This window comes from Sebastes fasciatus, chromosome 20 (assembly GCF_043250625.1).
Source record: "Sebastes fasciatus isolate fSebFas1 chromosome 20, fSebFas1.pri, whole genome shotgun sequence".
NCBI classification, from domain to species: domain Eukaryota; kingdom Metazoa; phylum Chordata; class Actinopteri; order Perciformes; family Sebastidae; genus Sebastes; species Sebastes fasciatus.
In genome coordinates, this window is record NC_133814.1 from 11553197 (window position 1) to 11576353 (window position 23157).

General features: G+C 42.1%; 1 protein-coding gene across 5 annotated transcripts in view; it reads left to right on the forward strand.

Annotated features, from left to right (window-relative positions):
* LOC141758107 (SH3 and multiple ankyrin repeat domains protein 1-like) overlaps positions 1-23157 on the forward strand; it is a 64297-nt gene that overhangs the window by 30080 nt on the left and 11060 nt on the right. For 2 of the 5 annotated variants that reach the window (XM_074619209.1, XM_074619208.1), the window contains exons 3-19: positions 125-719; positions 5660-5863; positions 9528-9599; positions 9690-9798; positions 9958-10109; positions 10715-10882; positions 11601-11642; positions 12293-12409; positions 12518-12595; positions 12752-12818; positions 13084-13259; positions 13402-13532; positions 14070-14209; positions 14636-14749; positions 16043-16121; positions 21769-21851; positions 22024-22148. In XM_074619209.1, the coding sequence (XP_074475310.1) occupies positions 228-719; positions 5660-5863; positions 9528-9599; positions 9690-9798; positions 9958-10109; positions 10715-10882; positions 11601-11642; positions 12293-12409; positions 12518-12595; positions 12752-12818; positions 13084-13259; positions 13402-13532; positions 14070-14209; positions 14636-14749; positions 16043-16121; positions 21769-21851; positions 22024-22148 (2349 nt within the window). In that variant the 5' untranslated portion in view covers positions 125-227. The remainder of the gene's footprint in view (positions 1-124; positions 720-5659; positions 5864-9527; positions 9600-9689; positions 9799-9957; positions 10110-10714; positions 10883-11600; positions 11643-12292; positions 12410-12517; positions 12596-12751; positions 12819-13083; positions 13260-13401; positions 13533-14069; positions 14210-14635; positions 14750-16042; positions 16122-21768; positions 21852-22023; positions 22149-23157) is intronic. The other 3 variants (XM_074619212.1, XM_074619211.1, XM_074619210.1) reach the window with 2 other exon arrangements.

Genomic DNA, 23157 nt, shown 5'->3' on the forward strand with positions numbered 1-23157 from the left:
TTCTATTATTGCACGTGTCTTTTTTTTTTTACATACTTTCTAATTTTGCTAATTCACTCTATCAATGATATTGTTAAGAGTTAAATGACCAACGTTTACTCCCTTTTCTGCCTTTTTCCCACAGCATGTTTCTAAGGATGAAGCCAGTCTCATGGGATAGCCATGTTTTGTCTCCATGACAGCTATGTCACTCAGCCCTCTCTGCAGTGACCCCTGCACAGCAAAGGATGCTGGGAAATAACGAGCACTTTTATCCCGGTCAGGACGACAAAGATGGGGAGGATGAGGAGGAGGAAGAGGAGCAGGCAAGAGAAAACAGAGAAGAGGAAGATGGACCTGACACGGAGAATGGAGAGTTAGAGGGTCTGGAGGAGAAGGAAATGACGGGAGGACGACAATCCTGGGAAGGGAAAGGCGGCGAGGTGGTGAAACCAGCAGCCATCGTGGTCGGTAGACAGAGAGCAGACCGACCGCTGAGGCCGGGCAACCTGGGCAACCGGGCATACATGAACAATCAAGCCCTGCTACATCATCAACCAGCCAATAAGCAACAGCATCATGCCATCGCAGCCAATCAGCTGCCTCATCACACAGGCCTGAACGCGCTGCAGAAGAGGCGAGCTCTCATGGAGCGCAGCATGACCACAGTGGCCCCCATGGAGGACGCTTACATGACCATGATGGTGTTCCGCATTGGGATTCCCGACCTCAAACAAACAGTAGGTGCATGTTCCCATCCCAAACACTACGGCCAAACACTTTGCAGACATTTCATGAAACAAAGACACCTTACACATGATACAATAAAAAAAAATGTAATTCAAAGTGTCGTTATCGGCATGAAAGTTTCATAAAACAATGTTGCCAAAGCATCAAAATACAAAAATATAACAGAATCAACACCCAATTCAACTGTTATCCGCCCATTAAATAAGCGTTATCAGTTGCTATAACCGCCATAGATGTGGGTCAATAGGGGCCCACTACACCTACTGTGTTTAGAAGTGAAAGCGAAATTTCAAAGCAACACATTCTAACACGTAAATCTGAATGAAACGTTTCGTTTTGAACACAAACAAAACAGCTTCTTTAGGTTGAGGTAACAAAATATCATGTTTTGGCTTAAAATAACTACTGTTCAAAAATGAAAGTGAAACTTAAAGGAAAACTTCACTATTTTTCAACCTGGTGATTAATGGGGACAAAACTTTTTGAAATTGGTCCAGTATTGAGGGAGAACGCTGCTAAACAAGCTGTAATGTAATCATTTGGGGCAACCTGGTACCATCAGTTTACGTCCACTAAAAGTGCTTGTTTTTGCCACTGACAGGTTCAGATTGTTATTATAAGTGTCTGACAACATTATGGAAAGGACCCTACCGAGAAATTAATTGTTTTTCTTTCACCTTTCACTTGATCCGGTCTGTTTCTTATTGTGTGTCTGGCTCAGAGAAATGTCATTCTGAAATCTCCCATCACATCCACATTATCGAACTCAGCTAAGTATTCAGCCGTGACATTGAAAACCTTTTAGATAACACTAAGCTACACTTTCTGTAGTCCAACACAACAAACTCTGACAACACCAGCACTTCTCTCTCCAACTCTCACTCTCGTTTCCACCGTTGTCTCTTCCGGCAACAAGTCACATGACACAATAACAAATGGAAAACAGAAGGTAATAAAAAAGGTTTTATTTCTCTGTAGGGTTTCCATAATTTTGTCAGACACTAACAGTATAATAACAATCTGAGCCTGTCAGTGGCAAAACTAATACTTTTAGTGGACGTAAATTGATGGTGTCAGGTTGCCCCAAATGATTACATTACAGCTCGATTAGCGGCTGCCGGCTGCAGCGTTCTCCCTCAATACTGGACCAATTTCAAAAAGAGTTGTCTTCATTAGTCACTTAGACACAGAAACAAGGGTCCAGGTTAGAAAAAAAACAAAGATATCCTTTAATGCTTGTCAACACAAAGACAACTACATGTTGTTGGTTTCACACAGGATGCGACCCCCTGTGTTTTGTGTCCCCTCCATCTCCCCCGACCGCCACCACTCATGTCTATACGCTGTCTATACTACAGCACCTGATTTCTACTTCTGCTCCTGTCATAATGACTGTGGTCGCTAGAGGTCACTGTCATGCTCTTTTATACCTTCTATCTACCATGTGAATAGATGATAAAACCTAATATTGGGTGTAGTAGGCCCCTATTGACCCACATCTATGGGGCTTATAGCGACCGATAACGCCTATTGACCCCTAATCTGAAACTGATATAAATCTACAAAACTTCCATGAGTTCAAAGATTCAGTGAAGTCGAGGCACACAAAAAATAATGTTGCACAGGTCAGTTGCTCATATCCCAAATTTGTGAGAAGAATAAGTAAAAATGTAAAAGAATGAACTATCATGCTCAATCAAAATCAAACATTTAAAAGTCTAGTTATCTATGTAGAAAAGTCTCCCTTGCAAACAGGGCACTGACTGGAGGTCTTTCCAAATGAGGAAGTAGTTCAAGCCAATTCCCTCTGGTATTACTGCCTCAGAGAGGCTGAGATAGATAGCTTTAATTCAACAAATAGAATAATAAAAAAAGATAGCTCAGGCTACTTTATTGTGCATTTAGCTTATGCAACCTTTACTGATTCTGATCTTCGTGCAAGTACAAACAAAACAAAACCTTTTTTTTTCAATCATTTTGCCGCAGTGTTGACTCAACATCTGTTTCAAATGAGTTGCTGAGAAGACCCCATGGGTACTTGACGCATACATTTTGTTTTACATTATCCAAATAGTGTGCACAACTGTACAAGCACATCTCTTATTTCAAAGCATTTCCATTTCCATCCATCCCACAAGCCCAGGGGATGAATCCCAAAAGGAAGTAGGAAAAAAAGACACAGAGCTTGACTTGTGTTGAGCAACCTGCAAGGGCTGACACATTCAGTCAACAACACCATGTAAAGCATCTGCCTCAGGTCAGGTATGGTCATAATTAGTTTGCAAAACTGAAGTTAGTATCAATTCACACTTGCAGCAGCTCTCCGCTGTACGGCGGCAGCAGGTGAGAATTGGCCAGCCCACACACTGCATTTCCAGGTGAGAACGGGTGCCCCACTGTAACCCCCCCCCCCCCCCCCACCACACACACACACACACACACACAATTTCCCTTTCTCCATTTTCAACTCCCTGAACATGCCGACTGTTCTACATGTCAGCTAATCTGCCCTCAATATAACAGTAATTGCTAATTATCTTAAAGGTTTTAATGAGTTTGGGGAGAGCTGGGGAAGTGAGTTACGCTGGAAAGGAAGGAATATTGTGGAAGGCATCTGTGTTGGTCTCCGTCAGCCACAGGCATCATATTCAGCTCTGCGCAACACTGACAAAAAAACACTCCGCACCCCGAACCTCGCAGCTGAAATAATATTGAGCTGAATTAGGAGAGAGATGAAGAGAGGGAGTGGATATTAGGAGCTAGTTAAAGAGAGTGAGGGGAGGAAATAAACGCTATGAAGAGAAAGGTGGGGAATGAACAAGCTAAGAGGAAGATGCATTTACAAAAAAACATAGTACTGCACGGTGTAGGTCTACATAACTCTCCTGAGTGGGGACAAGTACTGGCAGAAGGATCTCAGAAAACCCTTTGGTCGTATAGAACGGAACGATGGGGAAAGAAGTGTCACTGTAATATACAGTATACATTACATTAGACTTCTCTCTCAGGGATTAGCCACTCGATCTCTCTCTCTTTCACACACACACACACTGTGGTAATATACACAACACTGCACGATTACACTCACAGAAGAATGCACACGTATACTTCACTTATTTGCGCGCACATACACACACACGCACATCCCTATCATGTGGTTTACCTCCCAGGGACCACCAAGACATTGCTACGGCAACGGGTGCCTGCCTTCGCTAATGAACTGGTTGCCATGCCAATAGAGTTGGCTACACTATCAAATAGTGCAACCTAGTGGGGAAGCTGTAGGGAGGGGACATGAAAGTGTGCTGAGCAGTGCAATTTTTACTTACAAATCTCTGAAATGGAACAATAGCATTGATGCATGACGCACACATCTCATTGAGACCTCTCAGCCCCGTTGTTAAAGCCTTACTCCCGGTCAGCTCTGTCCTCCGGCTCCAGACTTTAATAAGAAAAGGACCAAAAAAAAACAACATAGAAATGCAAGGAAATGTAATAATATGGGCGAAATGGGCACAAATCACCGTGAAATCTAGTTAGGCATAGCCGGTACACATGGTATATCCATGGGGAGCCTCTGGTGTATCACACACAGACGTATAGTAAGAGGCAAAGGAGCTTTTCTCTTCCAGCTAGTTTGTTCTTTCTCTTCTGGATTGTGGCGCAAATCAGACATTATGCATGCAGAGATCAAAGGAAAAAAATTACAAAAGGGAAATATTTATCCCAGTATAGAATCTTTACATCATCAGGAGTAAAGAGAAAATATCCTGATAGACTGTAAGGACAGCTCAAGTCATCTCATCTCCATGAATGTAGATGGGCAGACGGTTAATTATTTAAAAGTAACGCATTCATATTCTGCACACACACACACACCACATTCTCATGCATTCATCCCTCACCAACTGATGTTAAAACCATCGTGCTACATTATTAATCCATAATAATTAAATGCCATTGGCCAGCTATTTAACCAAACTGACTAAATATAGCTGAAGTTGTGTGGATTAATAGAATTGTGTGCACGCAGGTCTACACACACACTAGCATTGAATTAGTTTTTGTTTTTTTATGATATTGACTTTTCTCAAAGACTGAGAGCTGTGAAAGGCAGAAATCATCTTATTTCTTGAGAAAAAAGAACATAAGTAGACTAAGATCAGAGAAACAATGATAGAAGAGAGGCTATAGCTTCTATTATGACACCTAGCACTTAGAAATATTTGGACTGTTTACTTAAAGGAACAGTGTGTAGCATTTAGGGGGATCTATTATTGTATATATATTGGCAGAAATGGAATATAATATTTTTAATAAGTATGTTTTCTGTAGTGTATAATCACCTGAAACTAAGAATCGTTGCTTTTCACAACCTCACCGCTAGATGCCGCCAAATCCTACGCACTGCACTTTTAAGTAAAAGTAGCAATACCACAACATAAAAATACTTTATCACAAGCAAAAGTCCTACTTTCAAAGATTAATTTCGGATAAAGTACAGAAGTATTTTCTGCAAAATGTACTTAAAGTATAAGTCATGCATCAACTCAGAGGCAGAATGGCCTCTGTTATATTATACTGTAACATATGTGATAACTGATCTCTGAACATGTCGGCTGCTTTTTAATATTGTAGCTGGTTGATGTGGAGCGCAAGTACTTTATTTTATTCTATAACAATGTTATTTTTCAGATTAAACCAGTTCGCTGACAAGTTCTTGATTGTACGTAACTGTTAGAAAAAACATTGTCGTTCATATTTTCACTTTTTGGGGGTGAACTTACTCTTTCATTTTGATGCATGACACTTTGCCCTCTAAAAACTGTTATTATTATTAACCATTATTATTTCAGACTCAGCAGGTATAGATGAGGGAAACATGAGCTGACCTCCCCGCTGCTCTGTCTTCTCTCTGTGTTTCTGTCAGAGGTGTCTCCAGTTTGACCCGGACTGCACGGTGTGGAACGCCAAGCAGCAGATCGTCTGCTCCCTCAGCGAGTCTTTGTGGGACGTCTACAACTACGGCCTCTTCCAGCCGGCTGGAGATGGACGGGACGCCAAGTTCCTGGAGGAGGAGCGGGCCCTGCGTGACTACGCACAGACCTTTGAGAAAGGGGTGCCTTACCTGGAGGTATGGAGGTGGAAATAGTGGGAAAGTGGCCATCGCCAGAATTTTAGATTTACTGAGGTCATAAGTCCAAGTATCGTCGTAGCACCAACACCTCAGAGAAAATTCTGACTTTATTCTTACAGTTTAATGTTCAGTTTTATTGCCTATTTTATTTCCCAAAAACTCAAAATGCTTCTCCCAGGAATAACAAGCTGGTGGGGAAATACTTGATGTATTTATATGTTGGCCTAAAAGTTGTCAATAAAAAATTAACTTGTTATTTGATGACTCAGCTAAACAATACATGCGCTTTATTCTCCAAGATACAAAATAACTCCATCACACAATTCCAATGACCAAGACAAAGCACATGCCACAGCACAATCATAAAAAAAGCAATATTTCTATGTGAGGGGAAAGAAAAGAGAAAAAAAGAATAGAACAAATAAAAAAGAAGAAAAGATCAATTAATTTGATAAATAAAATAAAATAAAAGCAAGGAGAAACAGCCAAACAATTAAAATATTAGTAATAAAAATAATAATAATAATAATAATAGTGGTAAGTAAGTAAGTGAGTGAGAGGAAAATAAATTGAAATTTGATTAAATAATAACAATAACCATGATCATAACGAAAGGAAAAGCATAGTATTATAATAAAATGAGTACTAACATATTAATAGATGGATGAAAGCTGATTGCTTTCTAAGTCTAAAAATCCTAGCCCATAAAATACCCAGAAAGTATTGCTACAACCCCCCAAATTCCCACAAAAGATAGACATGACGTCAGTTCCCTCAGTGGCTACTGCCCTCACCGAGTACACTCTTTATTACTGAACATAAAATACAGCATGGTTGTCATCGCCAAATTGCATACAGGAAAAAAAAGTTTTAAAAAAACAGCATCTTTGTGTGCATCTTTTGCAACGTCTGTAGTTTGATGACATTAACTACTGCCACTGCATCATACTTTGAAAACATTATTGCTCATAACTAAGTAAAAACCAAAAGGAGTGTTCTACAATTGCAGACAAATTACTCAAAGTTTACTTTTTTTATTAGAATCCCCATGTTCAACGCAGTAAATGAATGGATCTTGACAAAAATAATATCCACCTCATGGATTTAATTGCATTCCGTGCTTTACGTAACTTACAAATTATATTATATCTCTCCACTTTTTAGGAAGTGGGCTGTGAGACGACATCAATATGAGGTAGTCATGCTGTGATATGATTATCTCAGAGTGCCCTCTGGTGGTCCAGCTACTGTAAATGTTTGTGAGCTGGGTAGGGCTGAGAGACTATCCCACACTCAGGGTTTGGCTTCAAACCAGAGTGTTTACATTCTTGACAAGGTTCCAGATGAGGCCATGTCTCTGTACTGATGAGACCTTGTGCCTAAATTCTGCTCCACAGCAGAATGTATCTCACAGCACCATGAGTATATGTATTTATAACATGAATTGCACCAGTATTTGCTGGTATAGAGTAGTTTTTGGATGCTGTTAGTTCTTACTGTGTGCCACCACTTACTAATAAGTACATTGTAGTTATTTCAATCTAAGTATTAGGCCAGATTGCTCTTTTATCCTGGCCAAACACGCCACAGATGCTTTTACATGCAGCTGTTCTCCGGCTATCTGAGGTGCAGTTTGTGGTTCAGTTCAGCTGTCAGCTGCTAGATAGGAGTTTAGACTTCTCCTCTCACCTCCGCACTCCTCTTTGCAGACAGCACATCTAGTCAAGTGTTTTTGTATGTTGACGTGATCTCCCATTCAGAGAGAGCGGAAAGCAAACATACTTGAACACAGTGCATTCATCTTTTGAAGGATGTTGTATTCATGCCTCAATAGGGCTTTTGAAGACTGATTCTCTAGAGCGTATTCTAGACCAATACTTTTAATTTCACCATGGTTGGAAATTAGCACCAGCCACCAGCCAAATTCTGGTAAGATGTACAAGTGGCAGTTAGACTCGCTTCACTCACCAGCCAAAAAAAACAATGGTAATCTATTGAGGGGCTGATAGATTTTGGAATCACAGTGGCACTGAATTTCACCACATACTTTTATTCATGTTAGAATAGAGAAGGCTATAAAACATTTAGATTTTTCTTTTTTCCTTTTTTTTTATTGACTAAGTTAAACCATACATGTACTTTGTTCTCACACAGTATCAATGAATAAGACAATGAACCATAACATAATCATCATATGTAAATCCAACAGCAATATTCTTATGTGAGGGGAAAGAAAAACAAAGAAAGAAAAGAGAAGGAAAAATAATAATAAAAATAATATAAAGGCAAGCAAAAACAGCCAAACTGACAAATTATTATTATTATTATTATTATTATTATTATTATTATTATTATTATTATTATTATTATTATTATCATTAATAATTATTTTAACAATAATGTTAAGTAAGTAAGTGGAAAATAAATGGAAATTCATTAAAATAATAATAATCATGATCATAAAGAAGAAAGAAAAGAGAAGGGGAAAAAAATTAAAAATAAAGGTGAGCAGAAACAGATAAACAAACTGACAAAATATTATTATTATTATTATTATTATTATTATTATTAATATTAATATTAATAATAATAATAATAATAATGTAAGTAAGTGAGTAGTAAATCAATTGTAGATTCATTAAAATAATAATAATCATGATCATAACGAAAGGAAATGCATAATATTATAGTGAAATAAGTACTAACAAGAGAATGTCATCATAATAGTTCCCCTTATTCCGCTCATTAACAAAAACCTACTTCCCCACAGGCCATATAAGAGAGAAGAGGGAGAGAAGAATAAGAAAACTGCGGAAAAGAAAGCAAAACATGATCAGAACATGTTTTTGGGGGGAAAAAATAAAAATGGTCAATACATGGGCCTTTAAACATGTTTTGTAGTTCATATGCTTACAGTGTTCATTCCATTTTCTCCATTTATTATCAGTGTCTTTGGTTTTTAATTATATATGTTATCCTTTCCATAGTATGTACTTGGTTGATCAGATCCCTCCATGTCTGTGTTTGTTTGTTTGGCCCCATTTAGAAATGTAAGACTATACAGTATGTCAGATCCTATGATGTGTATAGCTTTATATGGATATGTAGCTTTTACTGTGTATAAAATAAATCTGCCCTAGATGACATATCTGGTTGGTAAAAGAGATTCAATGACCATTAGAATAAATAGTCAACATGCTTCTATGTACACAATTTCCATTTTTATAAAGACATTTATAGAATTCAGGCATTTCCACTGCAGCCTTACTGTACATGTGATTAAGCAACCAAATGTGATTTAATATTTTAAAGAAACAACTCATGGAGCTGTTCCAACGACTCTGAGTGGGAAGAGTGAATTTCTGGAAACAGTGAGAGAGTTTAGCTGCAGTTAACAAGAATAATGGCGTTTTTTGTGCTTTAAAGCTGCAATGCTGAAATTAACTACGTTTAATTATTTGCTTTTTCTATGAAATCTATTTTCAATTTCCAGGTCCCAGCTTTGCTTTGTTCAGATTGTAAAACACCACCTGAAGTACAGATTTACAGCACAGAAAATAATAATCTTTTTGTTATTTCCACTATGTACTGATAAACTGAACTGTGCTGCAGTGTGATGATGAATCACAGTTTTCACACATATCTTTTTCTGCATCCTCAGTTTAGGTACAAAACCAGAGTTTATAAACAGACGAATCTGGATGAAAAGGCTCTCTCCAAACTCAGCACAAAGGTATTTCTTCTCGTGTCTATTGAATATTGCTGGTGCACAGTATTCAATTCCACTCCGACATTCTTTTCCTTCCTCTTCTACCCCTCTCAGGCCAGTCTGAAGAAGTTCCTGGATTACATTCAGACCGGAGCAATAGAGAAAATGGCAAAAGTCCTTGATAAAGGTCTTGATTCAAATTTTCATGACCCTGACAGTGGAGGTGAGTTTGCCACAACAGCTGTGTGTGCTGACTCTCACTGTGGAAATTACACTTTTTGACTAGATTCATTCTTTGATTTCAAAGAAATTATTTTACAAGTGGTATTGGATGGTGATATGAAATACTTATTTTCACTTACACCTTTCTACCTGACCCCAGAGACCCCGCTAACTGTGGCTGTGCAGTCGGGCCTGCCGATGGAGGGCATCAGGCTGCTGGTTCAGGGAGGTTCTCATTTGGACTTTAGGAGCAGAGACGGCTTCACACCGATGCACAAAGCTGTTAGGGCTCACAATCACGCTGGGCTGCTGGTAAGGACTTTGAATTAAAGCGGCATACATATTGCAAACACACTCAAGTAGGACAGAATAAATTGAATGATTGCTATAAGAGTTTATAGGGTTTAGGCAAAGTCACATAAACATCTTATATTAAGTATTTAATGTTAAAGTGAATAAATTGCAAATGCTGCATCGAATGTGGATGGTCATTAGATTGAAAGATGATTAGAAGCATTTGACGGTTCCTTAAATACGGTAGGCATAACACGATTGGTTAGGTTCACATTGTGACTGCTGTTACTTTCCTTTAAAGTATGCACTTGCAATTGGAAACAGATGATTTTGCCTTTTTGGAGCTCTGGTAGCTGCCTCATGTTGCTATAGTAGTATATATGAGATCAGATGTTAAATAATTAAACTTTGTATACATATAATTGATTTAGACATGAACATGTTTATCATGTTTTTTTATCTCTTTCTTTCTTTCTTTCTTTCTTTCTTTCTTTCTTTCTTTCTTTCTTTCTTTTTTTCTTTCTTTCTTTCTTTCTCAGCTCGGCTATTTTTTATCACAGACAGAATATGCACACCCCCACACATTAGAAAAGTAATGCTTTTCTTTTGTCTCTCCTTGCCAGGCTCTCTTGTCCCTTGGAGCGTCTCCAAACTACAAAGACCGCTGTGGCCTGACCCCGCTGTACCACACTGTACTGACAGGGGGCGACACCACCTGCTGCGAGACCCTGCTGTATTACCGGTCGAGGCTGGGGTCAAGGGACGAGAACGGCTGGGAAGAGTCCCATCAGGTACCAATGGACAGTTTAAAGGAATAGATTTGGTGTTTTGAAGTGGGGTTGTATGAGGTACTTATCCATAGTCAGTGTATTACCTATAGTAGATGATGGTCGACACGCCTCCAGCTTGGAGAAGCAGACAGGAGTTACCGCACAGGAGCAAAGCAATGTACTGCTGTGGACGGGGCCGGCAGCAAAACGTATTTTAGCCACCTAAAAGAAAGGCTCACCTAAAAAATCTATATCTGTTTAAGTGCACGCTACATATATTTAGAATAATTTCAACGCTTTACCTTGCCTACGGGGAACTGAACATTGCCTTGGTTCTGTATGGTAACTCCTGTCTGTTTCCCAAACTGGGGGCGTGCCGCCCGACATCTACTGTAGGTAATACACTGATTATGACTAAGTACCTCATACTACCCCACTTCAAAACACCCAAACTATCCCTTTAATATTATAAATCTACCTATCTGTCCATCCATTGATTTCCATGTGGTTTCATCGTTTCCTTCCATATTTTTACGTTACGCATCTCTGGTATTTGTCTCTCTTCCTGTAAACTTAAGCAATGCACCAACATGTCTGTGCCTGATCTCTGTGGTTGATGTCATTGATGTACCATCGCCCTCAGCCTCTCTCAGCATTTTCTCACATCCCTGTCTCCTCTCAGCCTTCCTCACTCGTCTCCATTCTCTCTCCTTCCTGCCCTCCTTCTCTCTTTCCATAGCACAGGGATGAAGAGGAGTTTGGAATGGAAGAAATACATAAGGTACCCTTCATCCTACCATGTCATCATCCCCATCGGCCTTTCAGAGGAAACTGAGAATCGTGATGTGATTAAATGTAGATGAACTGAATGAAGTGACCATATAGTTTCCTGGTCAAATCTGGGTCATCTCAAATCCAGTTCAGAAAGAGCATTGGATACCATCTCTTTCTTACTGTAGATACGGGTGCATTGCCTACATCATGTCTCTGTGACATTCTGGTAAATTGTGCTGCGAGCCGGTTGTCATGGTATTTTATTTTGGCTTTGCCGTGCTCTGTGTTTTCTTTCTTTACTTTGTACGTATCTTGTGATATTTTCGTCCCTGCAGAAAAAAAACATGAGGGAACCTCTCGGGCTGCTGAAGGCTCATTTCTGTTGTTTTAATGCTTTTTATTTCCTTTCTTTTCCACCATGGTGCAATGTAATTGGCTCTGACCTGTTTTTCTGTAAGAGTAATTACGGATCTAAAAGTGGATGTAAAACATATTATCTCCCTTTCTTTCTCTTTTGCGATATCTTTCATCTTCTCCCCTTTTATGCCTAATTCTATTCTACTGAAACATTTCTGTGTGAAATCACCCTCCTCACTTTCAATACTTTCTAATTCTGACAATTTGTGGATATTTCTATCACACTCTTGACACTGAAAGGCTTGCCAGAATGGCTTTGCCCAGCACTTGGAGCATCTGCTGTTTTATGGGGCAGACACCTCTTCTCAAAATGCCTCAGGGAACACTGCACTTCACATTTCTGCCCTGTACAACAAGGCAAGTATGGAAACAGATTCTTTTTATATGAAACCATTATTACCATAATTGCTACTGCTGGTTTTTCTAAAGGTGTTAACCCATCGCTTTCCCTCTCTGGATGATCAGGAAAGCTGCATCCGCGTCCTTCTGTACAGGGGAGCAAATAAGGAGGCCAAGAATAAGCATGGTCAGACCCCTTTTCAGGTAAATGGTTTAACTACCAATAAAAACTGCACATAATTTTATTTCTTTTATCAAATGAAAAAAAAGAGAAAAAGGAGACAACACAATAAAACAAGAAATAGCAATAATTACAATAGCTAAACTAATTATATCTTATTTTGTTTTTTGTGTTTGCAGCTAGCTATTATGTCTGGTCACTTTGAACTCGGGGAAATCATCAAAAACCACAAAGATTCTGACGTAGGTAAGCTTTCGTGCCAAACTGTCTCTTCTGAGGGGGCCACCAAGTGTTGCAATCTGTTCCCAACACCTGCTTTTCTTTGTATTTTCCTGAATCTATCATGTATTTGCCCTTACAATGTCCCTTCTTTTTCCCTTAACAATCTACCTAATTTCTCCCTCCATTTCATCCTGTCACATCAAACCCCACTGCCCCTCCTCACTTCCTACTCCTCCTTACTCGTCACCTCTGAACCCTCACCCGTAAACCTCACACACTCCATCTTCAGTGCCCTTTTTGGAATCGCCAAAGTATGTTCCCACGCGACAAGAGAGCGCCCACACCCTGCCTCTCCCCTCACTTCATTCCCACCCCCTACTGCGCGCTAACAGCGATAACTCCATGACCCAGTCTGACCCTCTGGCCCTGCCCAACAAGGCTGCAACCAATCCCAACCCGGGACAGGTACTGAGGACTATTAGGTGGATGCTCATCTGCTGATCTTTGTGATATTAGATAATGCTTTGCTGTTCTTTCTCAGTCTTTGATTTATAGTAATTTACAGGATCAGGTTTGACGCTCTGTCTATATGGTGTGTTTTCTGCAGGTCCAGCGCAGGGCCTCCATCGGCGTGAGAAGCTCCAGCAGCCCCAGAACTCGTGCTCGCTCCCCATCCAGAGGGAGAGGAGGCCAGAGTGACACAGAGGAGAGGCACCGGCAGCCCAGAGGCAGACAGGGGTAAGGAGGAGCCTGTGGAGGGAAGATATACTGTGTGCATGAAGAGAGGGAGAGCGGTGGGTTCTTATTTTGATAAGGTCCTTTAGGGCCATCTACTAACAGGGGCCACTAAATCTCCAGTTACCATCAGCTGAATGGAGGAAAATTACTATTTGTGTCTCAGTTGCATACTCTGTACTATTTTTAACTGCAAGAATGTCACATATTTAAAGTGCGGTACGGGTGGCCATTGTTGTCATCTCTTCTAGTTCAAGTGTGGTGAAAAATAAACTAAAGTCCTTGCTAATCCTTTGCACTTTCAATATATCTGCCGTACTGATTACTAGACACTATTTGTAAATACAAGATTGCAGCACACATCCTTCTTACTGTTGGTATGACTGTTTAGTATGACTCAACTACTGACTGTCTCTGATGCAGCCTGACGAGCTGTATGTCGCCTCACTTTGTCTCACTTGTTTTTCCACAGTGTGCGACACAGTCTTATCTCTCGGCTTTATAAGAGGCTCTCTCTCTCTCTCTTTTCTCTCTCTGTAGTGCAACCTCGGCGGGCAGTGGGGGAGGTCAGATGAAGCGTATGTACAGCGCCGTGCCAGGGCGGGTTTATCTGGCCACTCGTGCCCACTCTGCTACCGGAGACAGAGAGCTCTCACTTAACAAAGGCGACAAAGTTAAAGGTAAGATAGAGAGAAAATTTACAAATAGTTATTCATGAGAATATGAGAAAAACGTGCCCCCAGACGTCATTTTAATCATAATTAGCTAAACATTCTCAACTTCAGATGATGATTTTGAGTAATGCTGAGATTCTGTACTTCCAGTGCAGCTACATTCAATGCGAAAAAAAATGTAAACTACTGTATCTAAAACACCAACAGCAAGGAAGAGAGGATTGTAAACAAGAGATATGAGAAGCACCAGCAGACACATGCAGTCATCACAAAGCAATACAGTTTCCTCGCCATTCTCAGTGGATTGTTCAACTTATTATATAAAAAAGGAAGGTTGAGGGAAAGATATATAACAGTGTTTGTGACAATGGATTTACCACCCAAATTAAATAATATCCATCTATGCTATATCTATTTCTATCTGTGTCTCAGTGTTAAGTGTAGGAGAGGGGGGATACTGGGAGGGAACATCGAAAGGTCGCACTGGCTGGTTTCCTTCTGACTGTGTGGAAGAGGTGGCGGCTCCCGGCAAAGACAATCGAACAGGTAAGACAAAAACCAGTTGGAGCTTCATTAGCAGAAATGGGATATAATATTCCTAACTATGATTTCATTATTGTATAATCACCTGAAACTAAGAATCGTGGTGTTTTGGTTAGCATAGAATGAGCCCTTCATGTCTACAAAGGGAACGGGTCCTCTTCACGGAGTCTGCAATGTTTCTACAGTAGCACAGAACCAACAAACCAAACACTGGCTCTAGAGAGAGCCTTTCACGTTTTTATGTAACCTGAAGGCCACCGTTACTGCGGTAACGTGAGCCACAGAGTGCAAAACCGTTTTACCGCCAGCCGCCGTCTGACTTCCGTTGCTCCTAAAGTAGTGTTATTATGGTGAGGATGGCCTCTGATTAAGGCGAACAGCGTTACAGCGGTTTTCCACTCGGCAGCTCACGTTACCGCAGTCTTGGAAAGGGAGGAGTGAGCAGAGGGGTACTCGGTTGGTTGCAATCTTCAACCACACCACTAGATGCCACCAAATCCTACACACTGTACCTTTAAGTCACATTTGAACATTTTGAAAACATTTGTGACTGATAGACTTTTTAAAATAGTTTTAATCATTCATGCACAGTATACATCAAAAGACATTTGTTATTGATAGTTTTGAGATAACTCATAAAATTAACAAGACAATAATAAGAAATAGCACATAGGGGCGGTTGTGGCTCAGAGGTAGAGCAGGTTGCCCACCAATCAGAAGGTCGGTAGTTCGATCCCCGGCTCCACCAGTCCACATGTCAAGGCTGTGCCATCAGTGTGTGAATGAGTATTTAGAATAGATCCTGATGGGCAGGTTGGCACCTTGTATGGCAACCTCTACCGTCAGTGTATGAATGTGTGTGCGAATGGGTGAATGCCGACGTGTAATGTAAAGCGCTTTGAGCGGTCGGAAGACTATAAAGGAGCTATATAAATGCAAGTCCATTTACCACAGATTCGAGAGAGGGCATGCTGGAAAATGGGTTACATACTCCCTCAGGCTGGAATGATCCTTTAAGTCACTGTAACACAGCACATGTCACACTCATGTATACCAGCAGGCCCTTTATCAGCAGACTGCGGCACATGTACAGCACAGACATTTGCTTTTCTCCTATTTTCGCAGATGCACTTGTTTCACGCAGCGAGCAAACCATATGTCATGTAGAAAACGGGGTGTAAATATATTTGATTCATTTGTGCGTTGCACTGGAGACACAACACTTCTACAAAAAGACGGAGAAGGTGTCATGACGGAAGCTGATGGTTTAAATCGAGCATGTGTTTCGCCTTGCAGAGACGCGCAGTGAGAAAGCCAAGAGGAAGCTCTTCCGTAACGTCACTGTCGGAGCCTACGACGGCACGGACGGCCCCAGGTAAGAAAAGTTGACAATGACCCTTACACCCTGTGATCGATCGATAAGTAAGTTAAGTCTAAACAGCTGGAAAAGTATAAATGTGAGGGTGATTGTGTTTGTCTGTTGCCCTGTGACGTTTTCGAATTGTCTCCGACTTTTCCCAGTGCATGCTGGGATAGGCCCCAACCCCTCGCAACCCTGAACAGGATACCAGTTTAGAAAATAGATGGACTCATAAAACAAGAATAAACCTGATTGGCTGCAGCCGCTGACATAGCTTTAGCTGTGGATTGACACATGAGTGTGGGCAGCGACTGAACAGTCTGCTCTCTGGTTTATTACTGTAAGGAAAGTCTGTGAGGTCAGTCAAGGTGATTGAAATAGTTGACACACTTTGCAGGTAACAGGAGGTTCATGTGTGTGTGCCCATTGTGCTTTCATGTCTTCCTGAGTGCTGCGTGAGTCTGTTCTCTCTGCTGATCCTGAACAGCACTTGTTCTCCATTGTTTTGCTGTGTGAACACGTCAGTGGTGAAAGCACAAAGAGCCAGCCATGTCATTTTCAGCTCTGCCCCTTTTGGCTCCATCAGGCAAATGCACTTGTCTCTTTGATACCTGCATCCACACGCCTCTCTCTCCTCTGTTGTTGCTTGTTTACACTGAACACAATAATGCCATAATGAAAGGTAGAAGGGGGTTACTTCTCCTCCGCCGTGGCATCTGTCTGAAGCTGCGGCTCAGCCCTGGGCAGCTGCAGCTGTGTATTATGAAGCCGAGCATGTTTGTTTGAGAGTTAGGTTGCATTTGAATACGCCTGTGTGCGTGTATATACATCATGCTGCTGATGAGTCATGAGGAGGCTGAGACACCAAGCGTTGGTTAGGTCCCTGGGCTAGTGAGAAGGACTTACCAGTCGCCACCCCGGGGTTTTGCAGCCTCTTACACATTGCAGCTGACATTACCCTTGTGCTGAGCCGCGCTCACTGTCATTTCCAAAAAGGCATTCGCTTTAATGCAGCTGTGCTTGTGTTCCAAATGGAAATAGCAGCCACTGGGGTTATATTACCTGTGCTAAGCTGGTTAAAGCGTAATTGCAGCGCCGTGGTGAAGTGGTGCTCAATTAAGAGCAAGGTGATCCGGAGCATGTTCCCTCACTGCAGCTGGGCATTTGGGAGAATGTCAATTACTGTTTCAGAGAGAGCTAGAGAGAGGGAAGAGTGTTTGGTGATGACAGCTCTGCTTTAGAGCTGAGATGAGGGAGCTGAGAGGAAAGTTTGCAAATGTGCGTGTGAGTGAATCCAGGGTGAGAATCAGCTGTTAGTATGTCTGTGATACACCAGTCAGTTGATGTGCAAAATGCAAGCACTGTCTCTCTCCCCTGTGTCGCCTTACATTTATACCCATCCCCCGCATCCCCACACCGCAAATTCAGCTCTCCATCACCCCCATTTCTGCATCCAACCCCTCTTCCTGTCATGTACCAAGCACACACACCACACACTCCATCCCTGTTGTGATAATCGCTGGTATTCTCTCTCTCTCTCTTCTTTCTTTCACATTTTCCTTCTCTCGTCTGAAGTATGCGGGGTGCTGTCTCTCTCCTTCTCGTTCCCCACCTCTCTCGCTCTCTCTCCTCCACTCTCGCGGCTCTCTCTGGCTGAGCTCTCGCTGGAAGACGGGGAGGAGGGAGGAGGGTGGATGGAGGAGGAGGAGGAGGTGGTGGTGTTGGAGAGAGCGCGCGCGAGAGAGAGGAGGAGGGGGGGACATGGCAATGGGGGGATGCGGAGAGAGAGATTTCTCTCTCTCCCTCTCTTCTTCGTGGCCGTCACTGGGCCCCAGAAACAGGAGCGTGTGGTTCATTTACAGGTAGCGGCTGTTTCCTCATTCATTGGCTGGCTATGGATGTGAGGAGAGGACAATGGAGAGAGGGGAGAGGTAGATGATGCTATTGAGAGGCCGTGCCTTTTCAAAGACAGACTAATAAGCTATGTATTCTGTACGTGTGTGTGTCTCCGAGTGTGCGTGCGTCTAGAATCTGTATTTTTTCCCCCTATGCATGTGAATATCTGTGGTACGGAAGTGGCTATTGAATGGAGACTCTGCAGCATGTTTATTTCTGTGTCTTCCTCCGGTGTGTGTCTCTGAACGCTGTAGTGCGTGTGTGTTAGTGCATGAAAGGGAGCACATATTGATGCATTTCAGTCAGACAGTGTGGGTGTATTTCATTCTCTTTGAGTCATGATTTCTTTAAGCAGATGTTTTTCATTCACCAGGACTTCCCATTTATCCCTGTTCCTTTTTGAAGATGCTATTGTCACATCCCATATTTTTTTTTATGTATCGCAGTATATCATTCAAAATGTGAAGTATCTTGACTCTACAGAAGGATGAATAAGTGGCAAGAGTGCGGTTTGTCAGTTCCCTTTCGAGCTCTAATTTTGAGATACCGGTCATTTCTGTGCATGACCGTGTGTGTGCATGCATTTGTGTATACGAGTGTGTGCATGCGACTATATACACTGAATGAAATATGTGTTTTTCACATATAAGTGTATACGTCATTGCTGTGGGAGTATCACTCCTGTACATATTTTTTTATGTACTGTTCATCTATCCACCACATCTCCATCCACAGTGTGTGTGTGTCACTAACATCCATCAAGTGCTTCACTCGTGGTGTGTGGGTATTCTCCCCACATAGCCAGTCTATCTGCATGTACTTTCAGCAGGTGAATGGTTAAAAAACAGCCTTTTTTCTCAGTAATTGTGGGTAGAAGAGAGGATGACTCAGGAGGGTACATAATAACTCTGGTCTCTAGTATGCTTGCAGCTTCATTGCAGCCAGTTCAGACAGAGTGTGTCCTACTAGCCAACAGGGATCAACCGGGGACTTTGCGCTTTTTATGGCCCTAATTGGCCAGGCAGTAGTGGTCAGCGTGGTGACACAAAAGTTGAATAGCGTTGAATATGTAAAAGGAAATCAGGTGTGTTACAGCAAGCCAGCGACACAACTTAGAGCCACCTGGAGGACCAACGCAGGCCATGTTTCCCCCCTTGTAGAAGTGGATGGATGAAGAGCCCAATGGATCCGTCCACCCACTCCGTGCTACTTTGATCCTCAGAGAGGGAAAGCATGGTGGAGGACAGGGTGAGAGAAAAAAGGAATGAGGTGTGAGGAGCAGATGGCTGGAAGGCGGCTGTGCGTTGGCGAAACAGTAACATTGATGGAGAACACACAAGGGACGGACCTCAGTAGGGGAAACTAGCGATCGTCTGTTCAGTGCTAAAGTTACGACTTGCGTGTCGAAGTCTGGATCTTCAGGCCTGCAGGCCAACGCTCATGTCTCTTGCTGTACCTCTGCGACTGCACAGCCGAACTTTATTACATGCTCTGCCGGATTAAACACACAAAACCTTGCTGGGTCTGCGCTGTAAGAGACGGTGTGGAATATAATATTGCTGTTATTGTTATTTTAAGACCAGTATACACATGGGTGTTGCAGAAGTGGCTGAGGCAGAATGAAGTTGATGGGCTCCTGTGCCAGACATAGAGAAAATACGTCTGCTACCTAAAACCTAAAAGTAAATCCAAATGTTGGCTTTTTAACTGATATATTGTGTTTGTGGTTACATGGTCTAGTTACCCTGCAGGACCTGATTGCCAGGCAGCCAATCAAATGGTTGTGTTTAGGTTACAGATAGTTAAAGCTGCAGTGGGTAGAAATGGAGCATATGTGATTAAAAAAAGTTATTTTTATAAAACGGTCACTATATCCTGACAGTAGTGCATGAGAAAAAATCATGTGCCTCTGTGCCATCTGGTGCTCCTAATGGCATCTGCAAGATTTCACAGACCGGAGGAAAACAACCAATCAGAGCCGAGCTGGAGCCTGCCGTCTCTGAGCAGCTGTCAATCACTCGCGAACTCCGATCAAACGGTCAAACTAGGCAGCGCTGATCAAATATGAATCAATATTCTGTTACTGTGGGGCCTATTTCTCACCTCAAATGTTTTCAGAAACATCTTGTAGTTCACTGTTTAGCTGTAAAAAGAGAAAGTTTGTGACCCGGCAGCCATGTTGAGATCAGTTGAGGAAATACCAAGCACCGTCCACCAGCCGGAGCACAGCCAATAGGAACGCTCTCTCTCTCTGAAATGACCTGTGATTGGCCAAAGTCTCCCGTCACAGGCTAGTTTTTTTAAAGCCTGAAAACAGAGCCATGAGGAGGTGCAGAAGTCTAGTTTTCTCTGAGAACACTTGAATTATAACATGCTGAAAGGTTATTATGGAAGTTTTGCCCAATGATGCCAAAAACATTCTGCCTACTGCAGGTTTAAGGTCGGATTCAGCGCCACGGTTTTGAGTCTTCTGACTCAAGCGAAAGAGAATTGTAATTGAGAATTTGTATGCAGCCCGAGAGTAAGCAGTGCCTGACATATTGAACTCAGGGCCGAAAAATCCCATTTACGTCCACTACTTCTCATGGAGGTCCAGGTGTGAACACCCACACCCAAACTTCCCATTTCATAGGAGGAGGGACAGAAAACTGTTTTCAAAGTGGAAACGATGTCCTTGAGTATACCCGGAGCATTTTCACTGCATTGTTTTGGCACTCAAGCTATCACTATAAATAAAGACAATCCTTCGACCAGGCTACTCATCCTGTTCACTCACAGTTCAGCCTTTCTAGGAGATCAAATCCTTTGATTCCATTTCAGTCGGAGTGCCAGTTTGAGTTAAGTTGAGGAGCACACATACTAACACAGAAATGAGCCGCCGAGGAGAGAAATATCTGGAATTCCTCTTAAATCATACAGCTCTGCTTGAGCCCCGGGCTCTCTCACAGAACCAGGGTGAATTGACATTGTTAGAAAGTCAAGTCCAGAAATGAGTCATGATATGTGGCTGTGTGTGGCGGTGTGGAGTCCATTTAACCAGTCCTGTATTACAGAAAGCAGCTTGGCCAAAAGTCCCAGACATGGTAATAGAATAATGAAGGAGCTTGCCGGGCCAGCTGTTACACTACTCCAACAGTCTTATGATAAGATTGCATCACGAAATGTCTGTGATTGTTTCAGCCCTCCGAGGCTGCGGTCTCTGAGCAAGAGGAGCTGATTCTGGAGGGAGATTAGAAGAGGCCTGTCCGACTTCTTCTGGTCCATAATTTGAAGTGTCATGTATGACCGGTAGTGGTGCGCCGGAGTCGGTAAAACAGTATCCTTGCAAAAGCTGCCAGAGGCAGTGAAAGCTAATGCAGCAATTTAGGTGCATTTGGAAGTTTCCATTATCAGTGAAGTGTGTGTGCACATTTTTTCTAATGTCCCCCCGGCCCAGTGCTTGTCAACTCTGGCTGGATTAGTCCATAGTATGGAATGTCATCTCATATACACTTCCTCCCATTGTGACACTAACTGTATCCCTGCCATCAACCCCTTTTTGTGCATTTTTTGTACGACATTCTCAAGCCAACCTATCTTTTGCTGCAGTGTGATTTCATAATGTGATGCAGTATAGCTGTTTTTCCACATTCAGAAAATGCATTATTTGCATGACAATACGACTTTTCGGTTGCTATAGAAGTTATATAGCTCTGTTCCTCTTTCTCTTTTTCTCCCCGTCTCTCTCCATCCCCCCTTTCCCCTTCCCCTCTGCTCCCTCTCTAAGTGACTACATCATTAAGGAGAAGACAGTGCTCCTACAGAAGAAAGACAATGAGGGCTTTGGCTTTGTGCTTAGGGGAGCCAAAGGTGAGCCTCTTCTCCCAAATTTACCACATGTTTCTTTCTCTACAGATTTCTCTGTGTCTCATATGCTCTTATTCTCTCTTTCTAATCTCTTTATCCCCCCTAATTTTCAAACCCATGTTCTTGTTATCTGTGTCCACTCATGCTCATCCTTTTTTTGTCTCGTCCTCTGCAGCTCAGACTCCCATAGAGGAGTTCACTCCAACGCCAGCGTTCCCCGCGCTGCAGTACCTGGAGTCTGTCGATGAGGGGGGCGTGGCCTGGAGGGCGGGCCTGAGGATGGGGGATTTCCTCATTGAGGTAAGGACAAGATGCATTTTTGGACTAACACACAAACTGAACCCAGCATCACTTAATCCTGAACTTAATCTGGGGTCCTGAGTTTTACTAACAACAGTTCAGGACCCAAAAAAGCGTATCACCCACCCCTGACACTGTTAGTTCTGTCAGCACTGTTGCCAATGTTTTTACTGTTAGCGCTGTTAGCACTGTTAGCTGCGAGCTGCCGGCTCAGCCGTTGCCATGGTGAGAGCCGTGTGGAGGCAATAGAAATGCTCCCAATCTCGCATTCAGCCCCTTTAAAATAATAATATCCCTTTTCCCACTAATGCTTGCAACAAGTGCAGGCATGTTCCTCTGAGAGTGTCAAAAAGCATTCTGGGAATTGTAGGAAATGAAGAAGACATAGACCAGACAGGCTGAAGAGAAGTGGGTACACCATTACAAAGTAACTTTTAGGATGCACTGAACCGAACATCACAGATCGATGATATCTGCGGGGTGGACCTGCCACCTTACAATACCTTGTAGCCTCGCAGTATATACCAGTTTGATTAAACACACTGGGCTACATTTACCAAGAAAACGGGGAAGTGCAAATGTGTGCTGCGGATTTCATTGAGTTTGCAGCCACAATCTGTGTGATTTACTAAGACACATCGTTCATTACGCAGCTGGGTACTGAACCTCCAGTTCAGAAGTGGGATTTCTATGAAATCACTATTCTCAGAAAAGAAGATTGTGATTACACATTTTGACTTTGGCCAACTCCACCTGAGAAAACATACTATTACTCAAAATGTTAGTCATAAAATTATGATCTTATAATCGTAAGCATATATCTAATTATTAAAGCAGCAGTGGGTAGAATTAGAGAAAGTATGATTTAAAAAAATATTTTTATAAAACAGTCACTATATCCTGACAGAAGTGCACGAGACCGGTAATCTGAAAAAAATATCATGTGCCTCTGTGTCCTCCGAAATGAGAAAGTTTGTGACCCAGCAGCCATGTTGAGATAAGTTAAGGA